At 43.4% G+C, this 16,510-nt stretch overlaps 1 protein-coding gene across 1 annotated transcript; it reads right to left on the bottom strand.

The window, feature by feature from the left end:
* Nucleotides 1-6,565: 6,565 nt before the first annotated feature.
* LOC139370836 (WD repeat-containing protein 82-like) lies at nt 6,566-15,841 on the bottom strand. Its single transcript, XM_071110647.1, has 9 exons — nt 15,502-15,841; nt 14,934-15,034; nt 14,485-14,551; nt 14,299-14,398; nt 14,055-14,171; nt 7,957-8,112; nt 7,587-7,656; nt 7,272-7,414; nt 6,566-7,140 (listed from the first exon to the last, which is right to left on the bottom strand). The coding sequence occupies exons 1-9, from the start codon at nt 15,660-15,662 to the stop codon at nt 7,111-7,113; spliced, it is 945 nt and encodes a 314-aa protein (XP_070966748.1). The 5' UTR covers nt 15,663-15,841; the 3' UTR covers nt 6,566-7,110.
* Between the last annotated feature and the right edge of the window lie 669 nt (nt 15,842-16,510).

The following is a 16,510-nucleotide window of genomic DNA, read 5'->3' as shown; positions in this document are numbered from 1 at the left end:
TTCTTATACATTTGCAAACATAAAAAAAACTGTTTTCACTTTGTCATTATGAGGTATTGTGTGTAGATTGAAGAGGATTTTTATTTATTTCGTCCATTTTAGAATAAGGCTGTAATGTAACAAAATGTGGATACAATCAATGGGTCTGAATACTTTCTGAATGGACTGTACAAATATATATATTTTTTTTTGTATTTTGTATTTATTTATTTTTTTTACCCCTTTTTCTCCCCAATTCCGTGGTATCCCAATTGTTTTAGTAGCTACTATCTTGTCTCATCGCTACAACTCCCGTACGGCCTCGGGAGAGACGAAGGTTGAAAGTCATGCGTCCTCCGATACACAACCCAACCAAGCCGCAGTGCTTCTTAACACAGCGCGAATTCAACCCGGAAGCCAGCCGCACCAATGTGTCAGAGGAAACACCGTGCACCTGGCAACCTTGGTTAGCGCGCACTGTGCCCGGCCCGCCACAGGAGTCGCTGGTGCGCGATGAGACAAGGACATCCCTACCAGCCAAGCCCTCCCTAACCCGGATGACGCTAGGCCAATTGTGCGTCGCTCCACGGACCTCCCGGTCGCGGCCGGTTTCGACAGAGCCTGGGCGCGAACCCAGAGTCTCTGATGGCACAGCTGGTACATATATATTTTTGAGCTAAACAGTTGGGGCTGAATGACGGGTCTTGACTGCATCAACTAGATTTCAGGCTGATCTTTTTCTTGAGCAATCGCCAGTGGGTCGGGAACTTAATTACAAATAATTTGTGGGCTGCAAACTGACCCCAAGAAGCCCAAACATATATATTATATTTGACTAAAACATAATCATTTCAAACCTTTATGACATTTCTATACAACCATGAACAGTACACTGAGTGCACAAAATATTAGGGACACCTGCTCTTTCCATAACATAGATTTCACCTGGATTCACCTGGTCAGTCCATGATCGCGTATTGATGTCACTTGTTAAATCCATTTCAATCAGTGTAGATGAAGGGGAGGAGACAGGTTAAAGAAGGGTTCTTAAGCCTTGAGACAATTGAGACATGGATTGTGTATGTGTGCCATTCAGAGAATGAATGTGCAAGAGAAAAGTTTTAACTACGGGCCTTTGAACAGGGTATGGTAGTAGGTGCCAGGCGCAACATTTTGAGTGTGTCAAGAACTGCAACGCTGCTGGGTTTTTCACGCTCAACAGTTTCCCCGTGTGTATCAAGAATGATCCACCAACCAAAGTAGGACATCCAGCCAACTTAACACAACTGTGGGAAGAATTGGAGTCAACACGGGACTCTGTGGAACGCTTGACACGCTTTGAAGGTGTTCCTAATGTTTTGTACACTCAGTGTATACTGTATCTCTCTATGCATGGGAATACTTTGGAACAAATTAAAATCACTTGGAGCTGATTTGCTGGTGTTCTTATAGTCTTATGTCCAGAAAATTTTAGGGGACAAATAAAGTCCCCCATGGGCCAAATTTGTTCTGCGGGCCGCCAGTTGGGAAAACCTGTTGCTTCTTTAACTCTGTGAATACTGTTTGTTAGCATATAAGAGGTTTAAATGTGTTTAGAAACAAATACGTCTCCAATTAAGCTTTTTTAAGAAATATACTATTATCTTTTTTTTTTTACAAGACAAACAAGCTGAGATATGCAAGCCTATCGGGTAGACTAAGCTACTTGAGTTATTTTCCAGGTAGAGGCCTTTCAAACAAATATTTCTCGGTTATCATTTAACCTCATTCAGATGATCACTGTGGCATGTACAAACACACATGCCACTCGCACTGTTGTGTGTCCCACTTGATCATCGATTGTTGGATCCCTTACTACCAAACATTTTAGTAAAAACAGAAGACAAATTAAATACACACTAAATATATTTTATTGTAAGATAATGTAACCATAATGAGTATTCTAAAATACTACAACCTGTTTTTGATCAAACCTTCATCTGACTGGCCTTTTGGGGATAGGCAATAAGAAGGTGTGTCTATTTTAGAATGGGGGACAGGTCACAGGTGGTGAAACAATGGAGTGAGTGGCAAAAGGGAACATACACAAGTTATGTTGCATGACATAAAAAAAAAATAGGTCTTGAGACATTGTTTATCTTCAAACAAGCACTATCCATAGCCGCAGGAAGGTAAGGTGCTGAGCCTAATGAATCCAATTTAGCGCACAAGGCCTTTATCACTCCTGTATTAGCAGAGCAAAATACTCATCAGCAAAGCGGGGAGAAATTTCAGCACCGCCCCAGCCCAAAACATCTTCTCGCCGCCATGGCACTATCAGGTTCACAAGGGAAGAAAAAGTTGAGTAAAAAGAGGCTTGGTTATACATGGAGGTTTGTGTGTGTTTCTGTTCCTGTCATTCTCTAGCACTATTCTCCGTTCTCTCCAGAACCCTTGAAGAGGCGCTTTTTGCCCCACACTGAAATACACACACACACAAACACACGCACGGAAGGAGAGAGAAAGCACGAAAAATGGAAGGAGAAAGAGAGAACACAGTTGAAAAACAAGATTAGTATACATGCACACTCACTTTTAACTGGGATATTATAATGTAAAATAAAGATGGGTAAGATGGAGAGTGTGTAATTGTTGAACATTTTTGGCGATCTCTAGACACTATTCTCTTTCCACCTCATCCAGTGGCCGGTTCTTAGGCTGGAGTACAACACCCGCTCTTTAATGCTACAGCTGTACCCTGTCATGGAGTAGATGAAAACTGAGAGCGATAGAAGGATGACGAGAGATCCTACAACCTTTCAGTTGTGTGATATTTGGTGTGTGTGATGCATGACATCGATCCTCCTGTTGCCGGCCCTGGTGGGAGTGTTTGAAGATGAGGAAGTGGAAGCTCACGGGTCTCTGTGGGCTTAGTGTGGATCAGCTAGATCTCCTCTTTCTCTGTGTCCACACACAATCACAATACTGATCAGGCTGTGTGAGTCAGTTGAGGCTCCTCAGAGTGATTTTCAGAAAGTAAAAATGGTGAAACATTTTATCCTTTTTATATACAACTATACTAAATATATTCACGTCACAAAATAAGTGATTAAAACATGCTGTTTCGGAATTAAATATAATCTTGTCCATCCAATCAAACGATCAGAGAATAAGAGCACCTCCTCTCAGCTGCCCACTGCACTGAGGCTAGGAAACATTGTCACCACCGATAAATCCATGATAATCGAGAATTTCAATAAGCATTTTTCTATGGCTGACCATTCTTGCCACCTGGCTACCCCAATCCCGGCGCACCTGCCCGCCCGACTAGCATCACTACTCTGGACGGTTCTAACGTAGAATATGTGGACAACTACAAATACCTAGGTGTCTGGCTAGATTGTAAACTCTCCTTCCAGACTCATATTAAGCATCTCCAATCCAAAATTAAATCTAGATTTGGCTTCCTATTTCGCAACAAAGCATCCTTCACTCATGCTGCCAAACATACCCTCATAAAACTGACTATCCTACCGATCCTCGACTTCGGCGATGTCATTTACAAAATAGCCTCCAACACTCTACTCAGCAAACTGGATGCAGTCTATCACAGTGCCATCCGTTTTGTCACCAAAGCCCCATATACCAACCACCACTGCGACCTGTATACACTCGTCGGCTGGCCCTCGCTACATAGTCGTCGCCAGACCCACTGGCTCCAGGTCATCTATAAGTCTTTGCTAGGTAAAGCTCTGCCTTATCTCAGCTCACTGGTCACCATAACAACACCCACCTGTAGCATGCGCTCCAGCAGGTATATTTCACTGGTCATCCCCAAAGCCAACAGGCTAGTAATAGGGGTTGCAACAATTTCAGCAGATCATTTTAGAAAGAGAGGGTCCAGATTGTCTAGCCCGGCTGATTTGTAGGGGTCCAGATTTTGCAGCTCTTTCAGAACATCAGCTATCTGGATTTGGGTGAAGGAGAAACAGGGGAGGCTTGGGCGAGTTGCTGTGGGGGGTGCAGGGCAGTTGACCGGGGTAGGGGTAGCCAGGTGGAAAGCATGGCCAGCTGTAGAAAAAAATTGAAATTCTCAATTATCGTGGATTTATCGGTGGTGCCAGTGTTTCCTAGCCTCAGTGCAGTGGGCAGCTGGGAGGAGGTGCTCTTATTCTCCATGGACTTTACAGTGTTACAGTTTGTGCTACAGGTTGCACATTTCTGTTTGAAAAAGCTAGCCTTAGCTTTCCTAACTGACTGTGTATATTGGTTCATAACTTCACTGAAAAGTTGCATATCACTGGGGGTATTTGATGCTAGTGCAGTACGCCACAGGATGGGCAAGAGCAGTCAGGTCTGGAGTGAACCAAGGGCTGGCTATATCTGTTCCTGGTTCTAAATTTTTTGAATGGGGCATGCTTATTTAAGATGGCGAGGAAGGCACTTTTAAAGAATAACCAGGCATCCTCTACTGACGGGATGAGGCCAATATCCTTCCAGGATACCCAGGCCAAGTCAATCAGAAAGGCCTTCTCGCTGAAGTGCTTTAGGGAGCATGTGAAAGTGATGAGGGGTGGTCATTTGACCGCAGACCCATTACGGATGCAGGCAATGAGGCAGTAATCGCTGAGATCTTGGTTAGTTTAGTTTAGATCAAGCTTAGGGTGTTAAGCACGTCCCAGTTTAGGTCACCTAGCAGCACGAGCTCTGAAGGTGGGCAATCAGTTCACATACGGTGTCCAGGGCACAGCTGGGGGCAGAGGATGCTATATAGCAAGCGGCAAAGGTGAAAGACTTGTTTCTGGAAAGGTGGATTTTTAGAAGTAGAAGCTCAAATTGTTTAGGCACAGACCTGGATAGTATGACAGAACTCTGCAGGCTATCAGGACTAGAGGCTCTGCAGCTAAGCTGGCTGGAGACACTACGATTCAGACAGCTAGCGGGCCAGGGCTAGCAAGCTAGTCTCCTTGTGCGGGGACATCCTTGTGCGGTTATAGGTATAGTGGCCCAAGAAAGATCTTTAAGCCACAAGACACATTTTATATGGTTTTCACCTGCATCTCTTTTTTTAATTGATTTGTTGTGTATAACCACCACGTTTATGTCTAATTAAATCCATTATTGATGTGTGCTATATGGTTATATGTTGCCCCCTACAGGTGACAATGGAGTTTGGTTTGGACAAAAGGCACCAGACTCTTACGGGCCTGGCATTCCCTTTACAGGAGGAGGCCAAACGCTCTCTGAAGCAACTCAAACAGAAACGTATCAACTCCATACAGCTGGTGAGCTGCCCCTTTAAGACATAAAAAATGTATTTACCTAACTATCTTTTCAAAGATGTCTAGAAATGTATGCTTTTTGTGCTCTTGTAGGAAGCAATCCCTCCCTCCTCTCTAACTGGGCTAATGAGTCACTAACTAGCAAAGGATATGAACAAAATGTGCACATGTGGCTACATGCAGCTCTTGCTTTGATCTCAAAACAAGCACATCTACTCATGACCACAGCTGTAAACACAGTCCAGTTCAAAGTAAACAGTACAGATCCATATATGGCAAGGATCTATTTGCATATAGGCCTAATGCAGCTCTGATTGGTTATGTCGCACCGGTCTGTGTAGTCTTGAGTGTCAATGCAATAGAATCCCACTCCGATGCCTTCTGCCTATAAAAAAAATCTGCATTGAAAGTGTCTAATATTGCGTTGATTCGATCACAATTCCCCCAGTAAAGGGAAACTTTGATTGTGTTAACTAACAGGTAAAACTCTAGAAAGTTGAGTGAAATTCAATCTCGTGCTTCTATCAATGGGCTGATCCAGTATTTATTCTGCACGCCAGTCCCCGGGAGCTGCGAGGAAGTCCTGGGGCTACTGCGCGCCCGCACACAGTTTAGAGGGAACATTAGGGAGCAAGCCTCTCTTCAAAAGTCTTCAGTACCGAATTATAGATGAGAGGGAGGGACAAACTTTTGCTCGTCCGCTGGGAGTGTAGCTTAGCCTTCTATGCTCATCCTGTGGGCATATCTCGCTCTCGTACCTCCCCCTTTTCTCTCACACACATCCACACATTGCAAACATACTTGCACACATACAGACACACACACATACACCTGAAACAGTTGGCATGCATACCCACACAGACGCACGCAAAGACACAAAATACACACGTGAAAAGACAGAGAAGAACCATAGCTTACCCATTCAACCTTCAACAGAGGCAACCCCATATGGCTGACTACATGTACTATCCATCATACAAAAGGTATAACAAATATTTTACAGTACTGGCCTACATCATATATGGGTAATACATAATATACTGGTGGATATTTAGCACACACACACCTCTTTGCTTTACCTCTGTGATTTTTATTCGCTGCAGCTCCTGCTCCGCTACTGTGAGAGGTGCAGGGGTGGAGCAGGAGGACACGTGACACAGGTACCCCTGGAAACACAGGTCTTCCTGTGGACACAGGAAACAGGAGTACACAGCCCAAGGTTCTATACATTATTCAACAGAGCCCCCCCTATTCTACCACAGGTACACTGTACAGTATGTGCACGCACACATATCTTTTTCACCAATGAAAAACACCAGTTTAAGTGCATTAGACATAAAACACTTTAATACTTTCTGAATAAACAGTACAAAATAAAACAAATATTGAATTCCCAATAAAACGTGTCTCCGCAGTTAAAATGCATACTTGATTGGAGTTGTCACTGTATTAAAAAGTTAAAAGGTCATAATTGTCTGCTAATTAATACATTGTAGCACCTTGCTCAGAATCACAGTTGAAAAAAACGAAATATATAAAAACAAGTGTTTGTCAGTAGTACACCACAGGTATTCTCTACTCATAAAAACTTTTCAACAAGCACCTATCACAGTGGACAATAACTACTGTCTCCCACAGCTCTAGTGATTCCCTCATGTAACCTTCCCCATTTGGCAAATAAATCAGTTTACAGAGTGACAGTTCTCCTCGTGGTTAATCGTCAGTGGAATCCCTTTCACCAATGCCTTAATGTGCCTACAATTTCATATGGAGCCGTTAGAGTAGTGTTCGGTCTCTGTATACTCAGCAACATGAGAAGGCATCCTGGGTAATGATGATGACAGTTTGTCTCTGTGGTCCCACACCTTTATCAGTCTCCTACACAGGGAAGCCAGAACGCCTGCAAAGAGAGAAAGAGAGAGAGAGCATGTGGTAGAATTTGGCAGGGTCAAATTAGAGACAATGAATGCGTGTCTAAGCATGGTTGTGTGGGTGTGTTTAGGCTGATGAAAGTGTGTGTGTGTATCTCACCATATTGGAGCAGGCGCTGGCAAACGTCATGTATTTAGGGTTAAACTGCAGTGTGTTGATTGGTCCTGAATGCTTCCCGTCCAGAACAGCTATTTTCATCCCACTCTCTGTACTCCACACATGGACCCTCCCATCCTCTGAACCTGGGGCATAAAGGACAACATGAGGGTTAGGTGGTTGGTGAGGTGGTTGGCTTGTGCTTCAGACTTGAAATTGTGTTGTTGTTCTGACAGACTTTGGTGGATCAGGGAGGGCTGGGTAAGACAGCCTAGTTTGGTAAGTCCTAATGTTGGGAATTGGAGGTGTCGGGCTTACCAATCATGACAAAGTCTGAGTCTGGGGTGAAGCAGGCCTCCAATGAAATGCCTTTACTGTTGTTGTAGCCCTACAGAACACACAGGGGAGACACGTTTGATTCAGCCAGTCCGAAAACAACTATGTATTTACTAGACACAGCTATGTGCATCACAGGATGCTGCTGAGCGGAGAACTGGCTAATAATGATGGCGGGAACACATGGAAACCAGGTGTTTGATGTATTTGATACCATTCCACTAACTTCGCTAAAGACATTACCATGAGCCCGTTCTCCCCAATTAAGGTGCTAACAAGCATACTCGTAGATGTGTGTGTGAAGAATATGCACTTCCAGTCTATCAGTGCAGTGTAGTAACGGTTCTCTCACTGAGAAAGTGTGCAGCACGGATCCATTGAAGGCATCTAGGATCCGAATAGCACCCCCGTTGGTAGAGATGAGAATCTGCTTCCCGTCCCTACTGAACTTCAGTCCAGTCCACTCACAGACACGGCTAAACAGAGTCTCAAAGGAGGCGAATGGGCCCTGAACACAAGTAAACAACAAATTGACATCACCACGGCAACTCACAACTGAGGGCGATCATCATACACATTTTGTAACGGTAAAACCACACACACACACTACCAGTCAAAAGTTTGGACACACCTACTCATTCCAGGGTTTTACTTTATTTTACTATTTTCTACATCAAAACTATGAAATAACACATATGGAATCGTGTAATAACCCAAAAAGTGTTCAACAAATCAAAATATATTTGATGTTTGAGACTCTTCAAAGTAGCCGCCCTTTGCTTTGATTGATGACCACTTCAAATCAAATCGTATTTGTCACATGCGCCAAATACAACAGGTGTAGGTCGACCTTACAGTGAAATGCTGAGTACAACAGGTGTAGGTCGACCTTACAGTGAAATGCTGAGTACAACAGGTGTAGGTCGACCTTACAGTGAAATGCTGAGTACAACAGGTGTAGGTAGACCTTACAGTGAAATGCTGAGTACAACAGGTGTAGGTCGACCTTACAGTGAAATGCTGAGTACAACAGGTGTAGGTCGACCTTACAGTGAAATGCTGAGTACAACAGGTGTAGGTCGACCTTACAGTGAAATGCTGAGTACAACAGGTGTAGGTCGACCTTACAGTGAAATGCTGAGTACAACAGGTGTAGGTCGACCTTACAGTGAAATGCTGAGTACAACAGGTGTAGGTCGACCTTACAGTGAAATGCTGAGTACAACAGGTGTAGGTCGACCTTACAGTGAAATGCTGAGTACAACAGGTGTAGGTAGACCTTACAGTGAAATGCTGAGTACAACAGGTGTAGGTCGACCTTACAGTGAAATGCTGAGTACAACAGGTGTAGGTCGACCTTACAGTGAAATGCTGAGTACAACAGGTGTAGGTCGACCTTACAGTGAAATGCTGAGTACAACAGGTGTAGGTCGACCTTACAGTGAAATGCTGAGTACAACAGGTGTAGGTCGACCTTACAGTGAAATGCTGAGTACAACAGGTGTAGGTCGACCTTACAGTGAAATGCTGAGTACAACAGGTGTAGGTCGACCTTACAGTGAAATGCTGAGTACAACAGGTGTAGGTCGACCTTACAGTGAAATGCTGAGTACAACAGGTGTAGGTCGACCTTACAGTGAAATGCTGAGTACAAGCCCTTAACGAACAATGCAGTTAAAAAAAATACCAACAAAAAGGAAATAAATAAAAGTAACAAATAATTAAAGAGCAGCAGTAAAATAACAATAGTGAGGCTATATACAGGGGGTACCGGTACAGAGTCAATGTGCGGGGACACCGGTTAGTCGAGGTAATTGAGATAATGTGTACATGTAGGTAGAGTTATTAAAGTGACTATGCAGAGATAATAAACAGAGAGCAGCAGCAACGCAAAAGGGGGGGGCAATGTAAATGGTCAGTGATTTACTGGGCCATACACACTACCCTCTGTAGCGCCTTGCGGTCGGAGGCATAGCAGTTACTACACCAGGCAGTGATGCAACCAGTGCTCTCGATGGTGCAGCTGAAGAACTTTTTAAGGATCTGAGGATCCATGCCAAATCTTTTCAGTCTCCTAAGGGGGAATAGGTTTTGTCATGCCCTCTTCACGACTGTCTTGGTGTGCTTGGACCATGTTAGTTGGTTGGTGATGTGGACACCAAGGAACTTGAAGCTCTCAACCTGCTCCACTGCAGCCCCATTGATGAGAATGAGGGCGTGCTCGGTCCTCCTTTTCCTGTAGTCCACAATCATCTCCTTTGTCTTGATCACGTTGAGGGAGAGGTTGTTATTCTGGCATCACCTGGCCAGGTCTCGTCGTTGGCCTACCACTGTTGTGTCGTCTGCAAACTTAATGATGGTGTTGGAGTCATGCCTGGCCATGCAGTCGTGGATGAACAGGGAGTACAGGAGGGGACTGAGCACGCACCCCCGAGGGGCCCCCGTGTTGAGGATCAGCGTGGCAGATGTGCTGTTACCTACCCTTACCACCCGTCAGGAAGTCCAGGATCCAGTTGCAGAGGAAGGTGTTTAGTCCCAGGGCCCTTGATAGGTGAGGATTGTCTGTTAATTGAATGATTAGAATATTCCGCCCTGAAACATATAATTGTATGGAATTGATTAGAATGTATGAAATCATAATCAATAAATGTGTAGTCCTAGTCAGAATTAGGGTAAAACAATATGCCTTTATGGTATTTTAAACACAGACTGTCTGAGCTTGGTGCCAACTTGACTAGAGCTTTGGGAGAGAACGGGGAGTACGTCTCAAGGACAAAGTCACTATCTCTGTCGGCTGGGAAGTGAGACAGACAGTGTGTGCGTATGTTTGTGTGTATGTGTGTGCGTATGTTTGTGTGTGCGTATGTTTGTGTGTATGTGTGGGCGTGAGAAGTCAGTATAAAATGAATTGATTTGTATTCTTGACTTCAGAACGTTCCGTGAATAAACCTTTGACTATTTAGCTGGGCCTCCGTCTGTTTCATTCGACCAGGATCTTACAAATTCTGGTTTGCAGACTGAGAGTAATATAATTAAATTGGGTGATGTACCTGGAGAACATAATTCTCTTATCAGTCCTTTGCTTAGTGATGAGCTTTGAGGGCACTATGGTGTTGAACGCTGAGCTGTAGTCAATGAATAGCGTTCTCACATAGGTGTTCCTTTTGTCCAGCTGTGAAAGGGCAGTGTGGAGTGCAATAGATCTGTTGGGGTGGTATGCAAATTGGAGTGCGTCTAGAGTTTCTGGGATAATGGTGTTGATGTGAGCCATGACCAGCCTTTCAAAGCACTTCATGGCTACAGACGTGAGTGCTACGGGTCGGTAGTCATTTGGGAAGGTTACCTTAGTGTTCTTGGGCACAGTGACTATGGTGATCTGCTTGAAACATGTTGGTATTACAGACTCAGACAGGGAGAGGTTGAAAAATGTCAGTGAAGACACTTGCTAATTGGTCAGCGCATACTCGGAGTACGCGCCCTGGTAATCCTTCTGGCCCTGCGGCCTTGTGAATGTTGAGCTGTTTGAAGGTCTTACATTGGCTACAGAGCATGTGATCACACAGTTGTCCGGAACAGCTGATGCTCTCATGCATGTTTCAGTATTACTTGCCTCGAAGCGAGTATAGAAGTAATTTAGCTTGTCTGGTAGGCTCGTATCACTGGGCAGCTTGCGGCTGTGCTTCCCTTTGTAACATGTAATAGTTTGCAAGCCCTGCCACATAAGACGAGCGTTGGAGCCGATGTAGTAAGATTCGATCTTAGTCCTGTATTGACGCTTTGCCTGTTTGATGGTTGATCGGAGGGCATAGCGGGATTTCTTATAAGCTTCCGGGTTAGAGTCCCGCTCCTTGAAATCGGAAGCTCTACCCTTTAGCTCACTGAGGATGTTGCCTATAATCCATAGCTTCTGGTTGGGGTATGTACGTACAGTCACTGTGGGGACGATGTCATTTATGCACTTATTGATGAAGCCAGTGACTGGTGTAGTGTACTCCTCAATGCCATCTGAAGAATCCCAGAAAATATTCCAGTCTGTGCTAGCAAAACAGTCCTGTAGTTTTGCATCTGCTTCATGTGACCACTTTTTTATTGACCGAGTCACTTGGGCTTCCTGCTTAAGTTTTTGCTTGTAAGTAGGAATCAGGAGGATAGAATTATGGTCAAATTTGCCAAATGGAGGGCGAGTGAGAGCTTTGTACATGTCTCTGTGTGCGGAGTAAAGGTGGTCTAGTTTTTTCCCCTCTGATTGCACATTTAACATGCTGGTAGAAATGAGGTCAAACGGATTTTAGTTCCCCTGCATTAAAGTCCCCGGCCACTAGGAGCGCCACCTCTGGATGAGCGGTTTACTGTTTTCTTATGGTCATATACAGCTCAGTGCAGTCTTTGTGCCAGCATCGGTTTGTGGTGGTAAATAGACAGCTATGAAGAATATAGATTAAAACTCTTGGTAGATAGTGTGGTCTACAGCTTATCATGATCTACTCTACCCCAGGCGAGCAAAACCTTGAGACTTCCTTAGATATCGTGCACCGGCTGTTGTTTACGAATATACATAGAACGCCACCCCTTGTCTTACCAGAGGCTGCTGTTCTATCCTGCCGATAGTGTATAACCCGCCAGCTGTATGTTATTCATGTCGTTGTTCAGCCACGACTCTGTGAAACATAAGATATTACAGTTTTTAATGTCCTGTTGGTAGGATATACGTGCTTGTAGTTTGTCCACTTTATTATCCAACGATTGTACATTGGCCAATAGCACCGATGGTAAAGGCAGATTAGCCACTCGTCGCTGGATCCTCACAAGGCACCCCGATCTCCTTCTGCGATATCGCCGTCTCTTTCTCCTGCGAATGATGCGGATGAGGACCTTGTCGGGTGTCTAGAGTAAATCCCTCTCGTCCAACTCATTGAAGAAAGATTATTTGTCCAGTTCAAGGTGAGTAATCGCTGTTCTGATGTCCAGAAGCTCTTTTCGGTCATAAGAGACAGTAGCAGCAACATTATGTACAAAATAAGTTACAAACAATGCGAAAAAAATAAAAATAATTGCACGGTTGGTTAAGAGCCCATAAAACGGCAGCCATCCCCTCCGGCATCCATCTCATCTTTGCACACTCTCGGCATTCTCTCAACAGGTGTGCCTTGTTAAAAGTTAATTTGTAGAATTTATTTCCTTCTTAATGTGTTTGAGCCAATCAGTTGTTTTGTGACAAGGTAGAGGTGGAATACAGAAGATATCCCTATTTGGTTAAAGACAAGGTCCGTATTATGGCAAGAACAGCTCAAATAAGCAAAGAGAAATGACAGTCCATCATTACTTTAAGACGTGAAGGTCAGTGAATTCGGAAAATTTGAAGAACTTTGAAAGTTTCTTCAAGTGCAGTCGCAAAAACCATCAAGCGCTATGATGACACTGTCTCTCATGAGGACTGCCACAGGAAAGGAAGACACATAGTTACCACTGCTGCAGAGGATAAGTTCATTCGAGTTACCAGCCTCAGAAATTGCAGCCCAAATAAATGCTTCACAGAGTTCAAGTAACAGACACATCTCAGTATCAACTGTTCAGAAAAGACTGCGTGAATCAGGCATTCATGGTTGAAATGCTGCAAAGAAACCACTACTGAAGGACACCAATAAGAAGAGACTTGCTTAGGCCAAGAAACACGAGCAATGGACATTAGACTGGTGGAAATCTGTCCTTTGGTCTGATGAGTCCTCATTTCAAATTTTAGGTTCCAACCATCGTGTCTTTGTGAGACGCAGAGTAGGTGTACGGATGATCACCACATGTGTGGTTCCCACCATGAAGCATGGAGGAGGAGGTGTGATGGTGCTTTGCTGGTGACACTGTCAGTGATTTATTTAGAATTCAAGGTACACTTAACCAGCATGGGTACCACAGTATTCTGCAACGATAAGCCATACCATCTGATTTGCGCTTAGTGGGACTATCATATGTTTTGCAACTGGACAATGACCCAAAACACACCTCCAGGCTGTGTAAGGGCTATTTGACCCAGAAGAAGAGTGATGGAGTGCTGCATCAGATGACCTGGCCTCCACAATCACCCAACCTCAACCCAATTGAGATGGTTTGGGATGAGTTGGACTGCAGAGTGAAGGAAAAGCAGCCAACAAGTGCTCAGCATATGTGGGTACTTCTTCAAGACTGTTGGAAAAGCATTCCAGGTGAAGCTGATTGAGAGAATGCCAAGAGTGTGCAAAGCTGTCATCAAGGCAAAGGGTTTTGATTTGTTTAATAGTTTTTCAGTTACTACATGATTCCATGTGTTATTTCATAGTTTTGATGTCTTCACTATTATTCTACACTGTAGAACATGAATGAGTAGGTGTCCAAACGTTTCACTGGCACTGTACATACATAATAAACAAATAGTACATTACAAACACTAATACATTTCACACACATTTTCAATGTTACCTTGTCAAAGGAGCGGAGGTCGTACAGTTTAATCGCCTCAGAATCGACCCCAGCAGCGAATATCAGGCCCTCGGGGTCATAGGAGCAAACAGGCTTCCCCAAAGGATTAGTAAGACCCTAAGACAAAGAATCACACATTTCAAGGCCTGTTACATGATATAAAATACATTGATATGTCTTTTCCCAAGCTCATCTAAAGAGCACAGTGAAAGAATTGTGGCTTCTAGAGGCTGCTCTTATTCACCTGACAGTTTGGAGAGCGCAGGTCCCAGAGTCGTATGGTCATATCCAAGGAACCAGAGATAAATGTGTCATCCACCGGTGACATGGAGAGAGCAACAACCCTGACAACATCCACACAGTGTGTAATCAATGTTAGTGCCCAAATAACCATTAACTGTATATGAATCCCTCAAAAGTGTTGTCTCACCTATCAGTGTGCCCAGGGAAGTAGCGAATGTACTTGTTGTCAGTGAGAGACAGGTATCGGATGGTATCTGGATGAGTCACAGAGAAGACATGAGTGAGGTCATACTTTTGTAAAACTGATACAGACACGTTTAATTTAATTTAATGGAAGCAGCCCATCATGTTTTTAGCATCTTTGCGCCCCACTTTATAAAATACAGGGAAAACACTGCACACACTAACATACCATGTTGGCTTGACCGTTTTGTTTATTAGGCTGTGTTTACACAGGCAGGCCAATTCTAATATTTTTTTCACTCGTTGGTATTCTGTCCAATCCGATCAGCCCTGAAAATGATTTGCTGTAAAAATATGCGATTGGTCAAAAGACCAACTGGTGGAAAAAATATCATAATTGGGCTGCATGTGTAAACGCAGCATTAGAGCTGTTCAACTTCTAGAAATTCCTACCATCTAGTTTGTTGGAGCTGTAGACCACTGTGTTGGCATCCCCATGTGTATACCGGATTAGGTCTACTCCGTACTTCTTACTGTACAGGGTCCGTATTGGTCTGAAGTGGGGTGTGGGCAGAAGGGGACATGATGACACAAGACAATTTGACAACACGTTACATTAAAGCTTCGTTTGATTCTCTCTCATTCACAGTAATTTATGTAAAAGTTATACATGTTGTGGTTATGTAATGCAATGTGTTTCCGTTTGTTTTCTTCTAATAAAATAATATTCATTCTATGCAAACTATTTGTATTTAAACTGTACAGTATTATTAACCATGCCTTGATGGGTGTATGATTTTCCAGCCTTGGATTATAATTGTAATACAACATTAATTATTATATTTTCGGACACCTTTTTTTTGCCCACTTGAACAATCGACCTCCATGTGGGACTTGAGCTCGGGGAAGTTCCCAAACAACAGGCCCCACACATAGAAAATGTGTCTTCTAGACAGTTTTGTGCACGTATAGGTTACTGTATGCAAACTGCAGCCGATGAAACAAGATTAATTGTGCTCACTTTCCCTCCTGACAGTCATATAAAACAATGGAGTCGTCGTCGCTACTAGATATTGCACTCTCGCCGTTCGAGCTGTAGTCCACACAGTTGACTTTCTGCGAATTCTCCCGGAATGTCCTAGCAACCCTAAAACTTCGCAACACGCTGTCCGTAATCTTCATCTCGGCAGCCGCAGAATTTGGACATCAATCAATGTTATTTTAATTTTTATTTAGGCAAGGACAGAATGGTGGACTGACATCTCAGCAAGATGTATTGACAAATCGGAATTTGCAGGCTGGCCCATTGAATGTCGGGCCATGTGTGGTGTGTCGTGAACAAAATTAGCTTGAGCATCAATAGTGGAATCTGCGGGTTGACTTCAAAATAAAAGTCCCCCATTACATCTGCTGCATACTCAAAAATAATTTAATCATGCCAAACTTGAACTAGAATATTAAACCAAATTGGAATGTTATTTAAATTCAACAAACATCAATAGTGAGTTAATTTCCCACATTTAAAGTCATTCAATAAGCTCTACAATGCTAATGTTTGTGTAAACTCTTCACAGTTGTGTTCTGTGGGTGCCAAGACTCATAGGTATGGCGCCAATATTGATGAAAACTCAGTACATAAATGTATAAATATGCCCCAATGCAATTCTGATGTCTGATACATCCACAGTGCAATTTCAACTGATTTGTTATTTTTTCAAATGAACAAATTATTGTATTTTGTTGTATATATAACATGCCATTGACAACCTTGTTAAGCATGATCTAGTCTGTGTCATGATTCCACTATTTGTATCAGTTTACATGTTGCAATGAGGGACTTTTAATTTTAAAGCAAACCACGGATTCCACTATTTTTGTTCACGATAATGTGGTTCATGACACACGTGTGCCCACTGACTGAATATAATGTTCCCAAAACGATTAGCCTCAACTCCAAAATAACTATGCATTATGAAAGTATTTGCGTATCCTATTCGCACATTGCATAGCTCAAACTGGATATCCATTCA

Source organism: Oncorhynchus clarkii, chromosome 17, assembly GCF_045791955.1.
Source record: "Oncorhynchus clarkii lewisi isolate Uvic-CL-2024 chromosome 17, UVic_Ocla_1.0, whole genome shotgun sequence".
Lineage (NCBI taxonomy): Eukaryota > Metazoa > Chordata > Actinopteri > Salmoniformes > Salmonidae > Oncorhynchus > Oncorhynchus clarkii.
The sequence above is the reverse complement of the archived record's forward strand: the minus strand, read 5'-3'. Positions and strand labels throughout refer to the sequence as shown.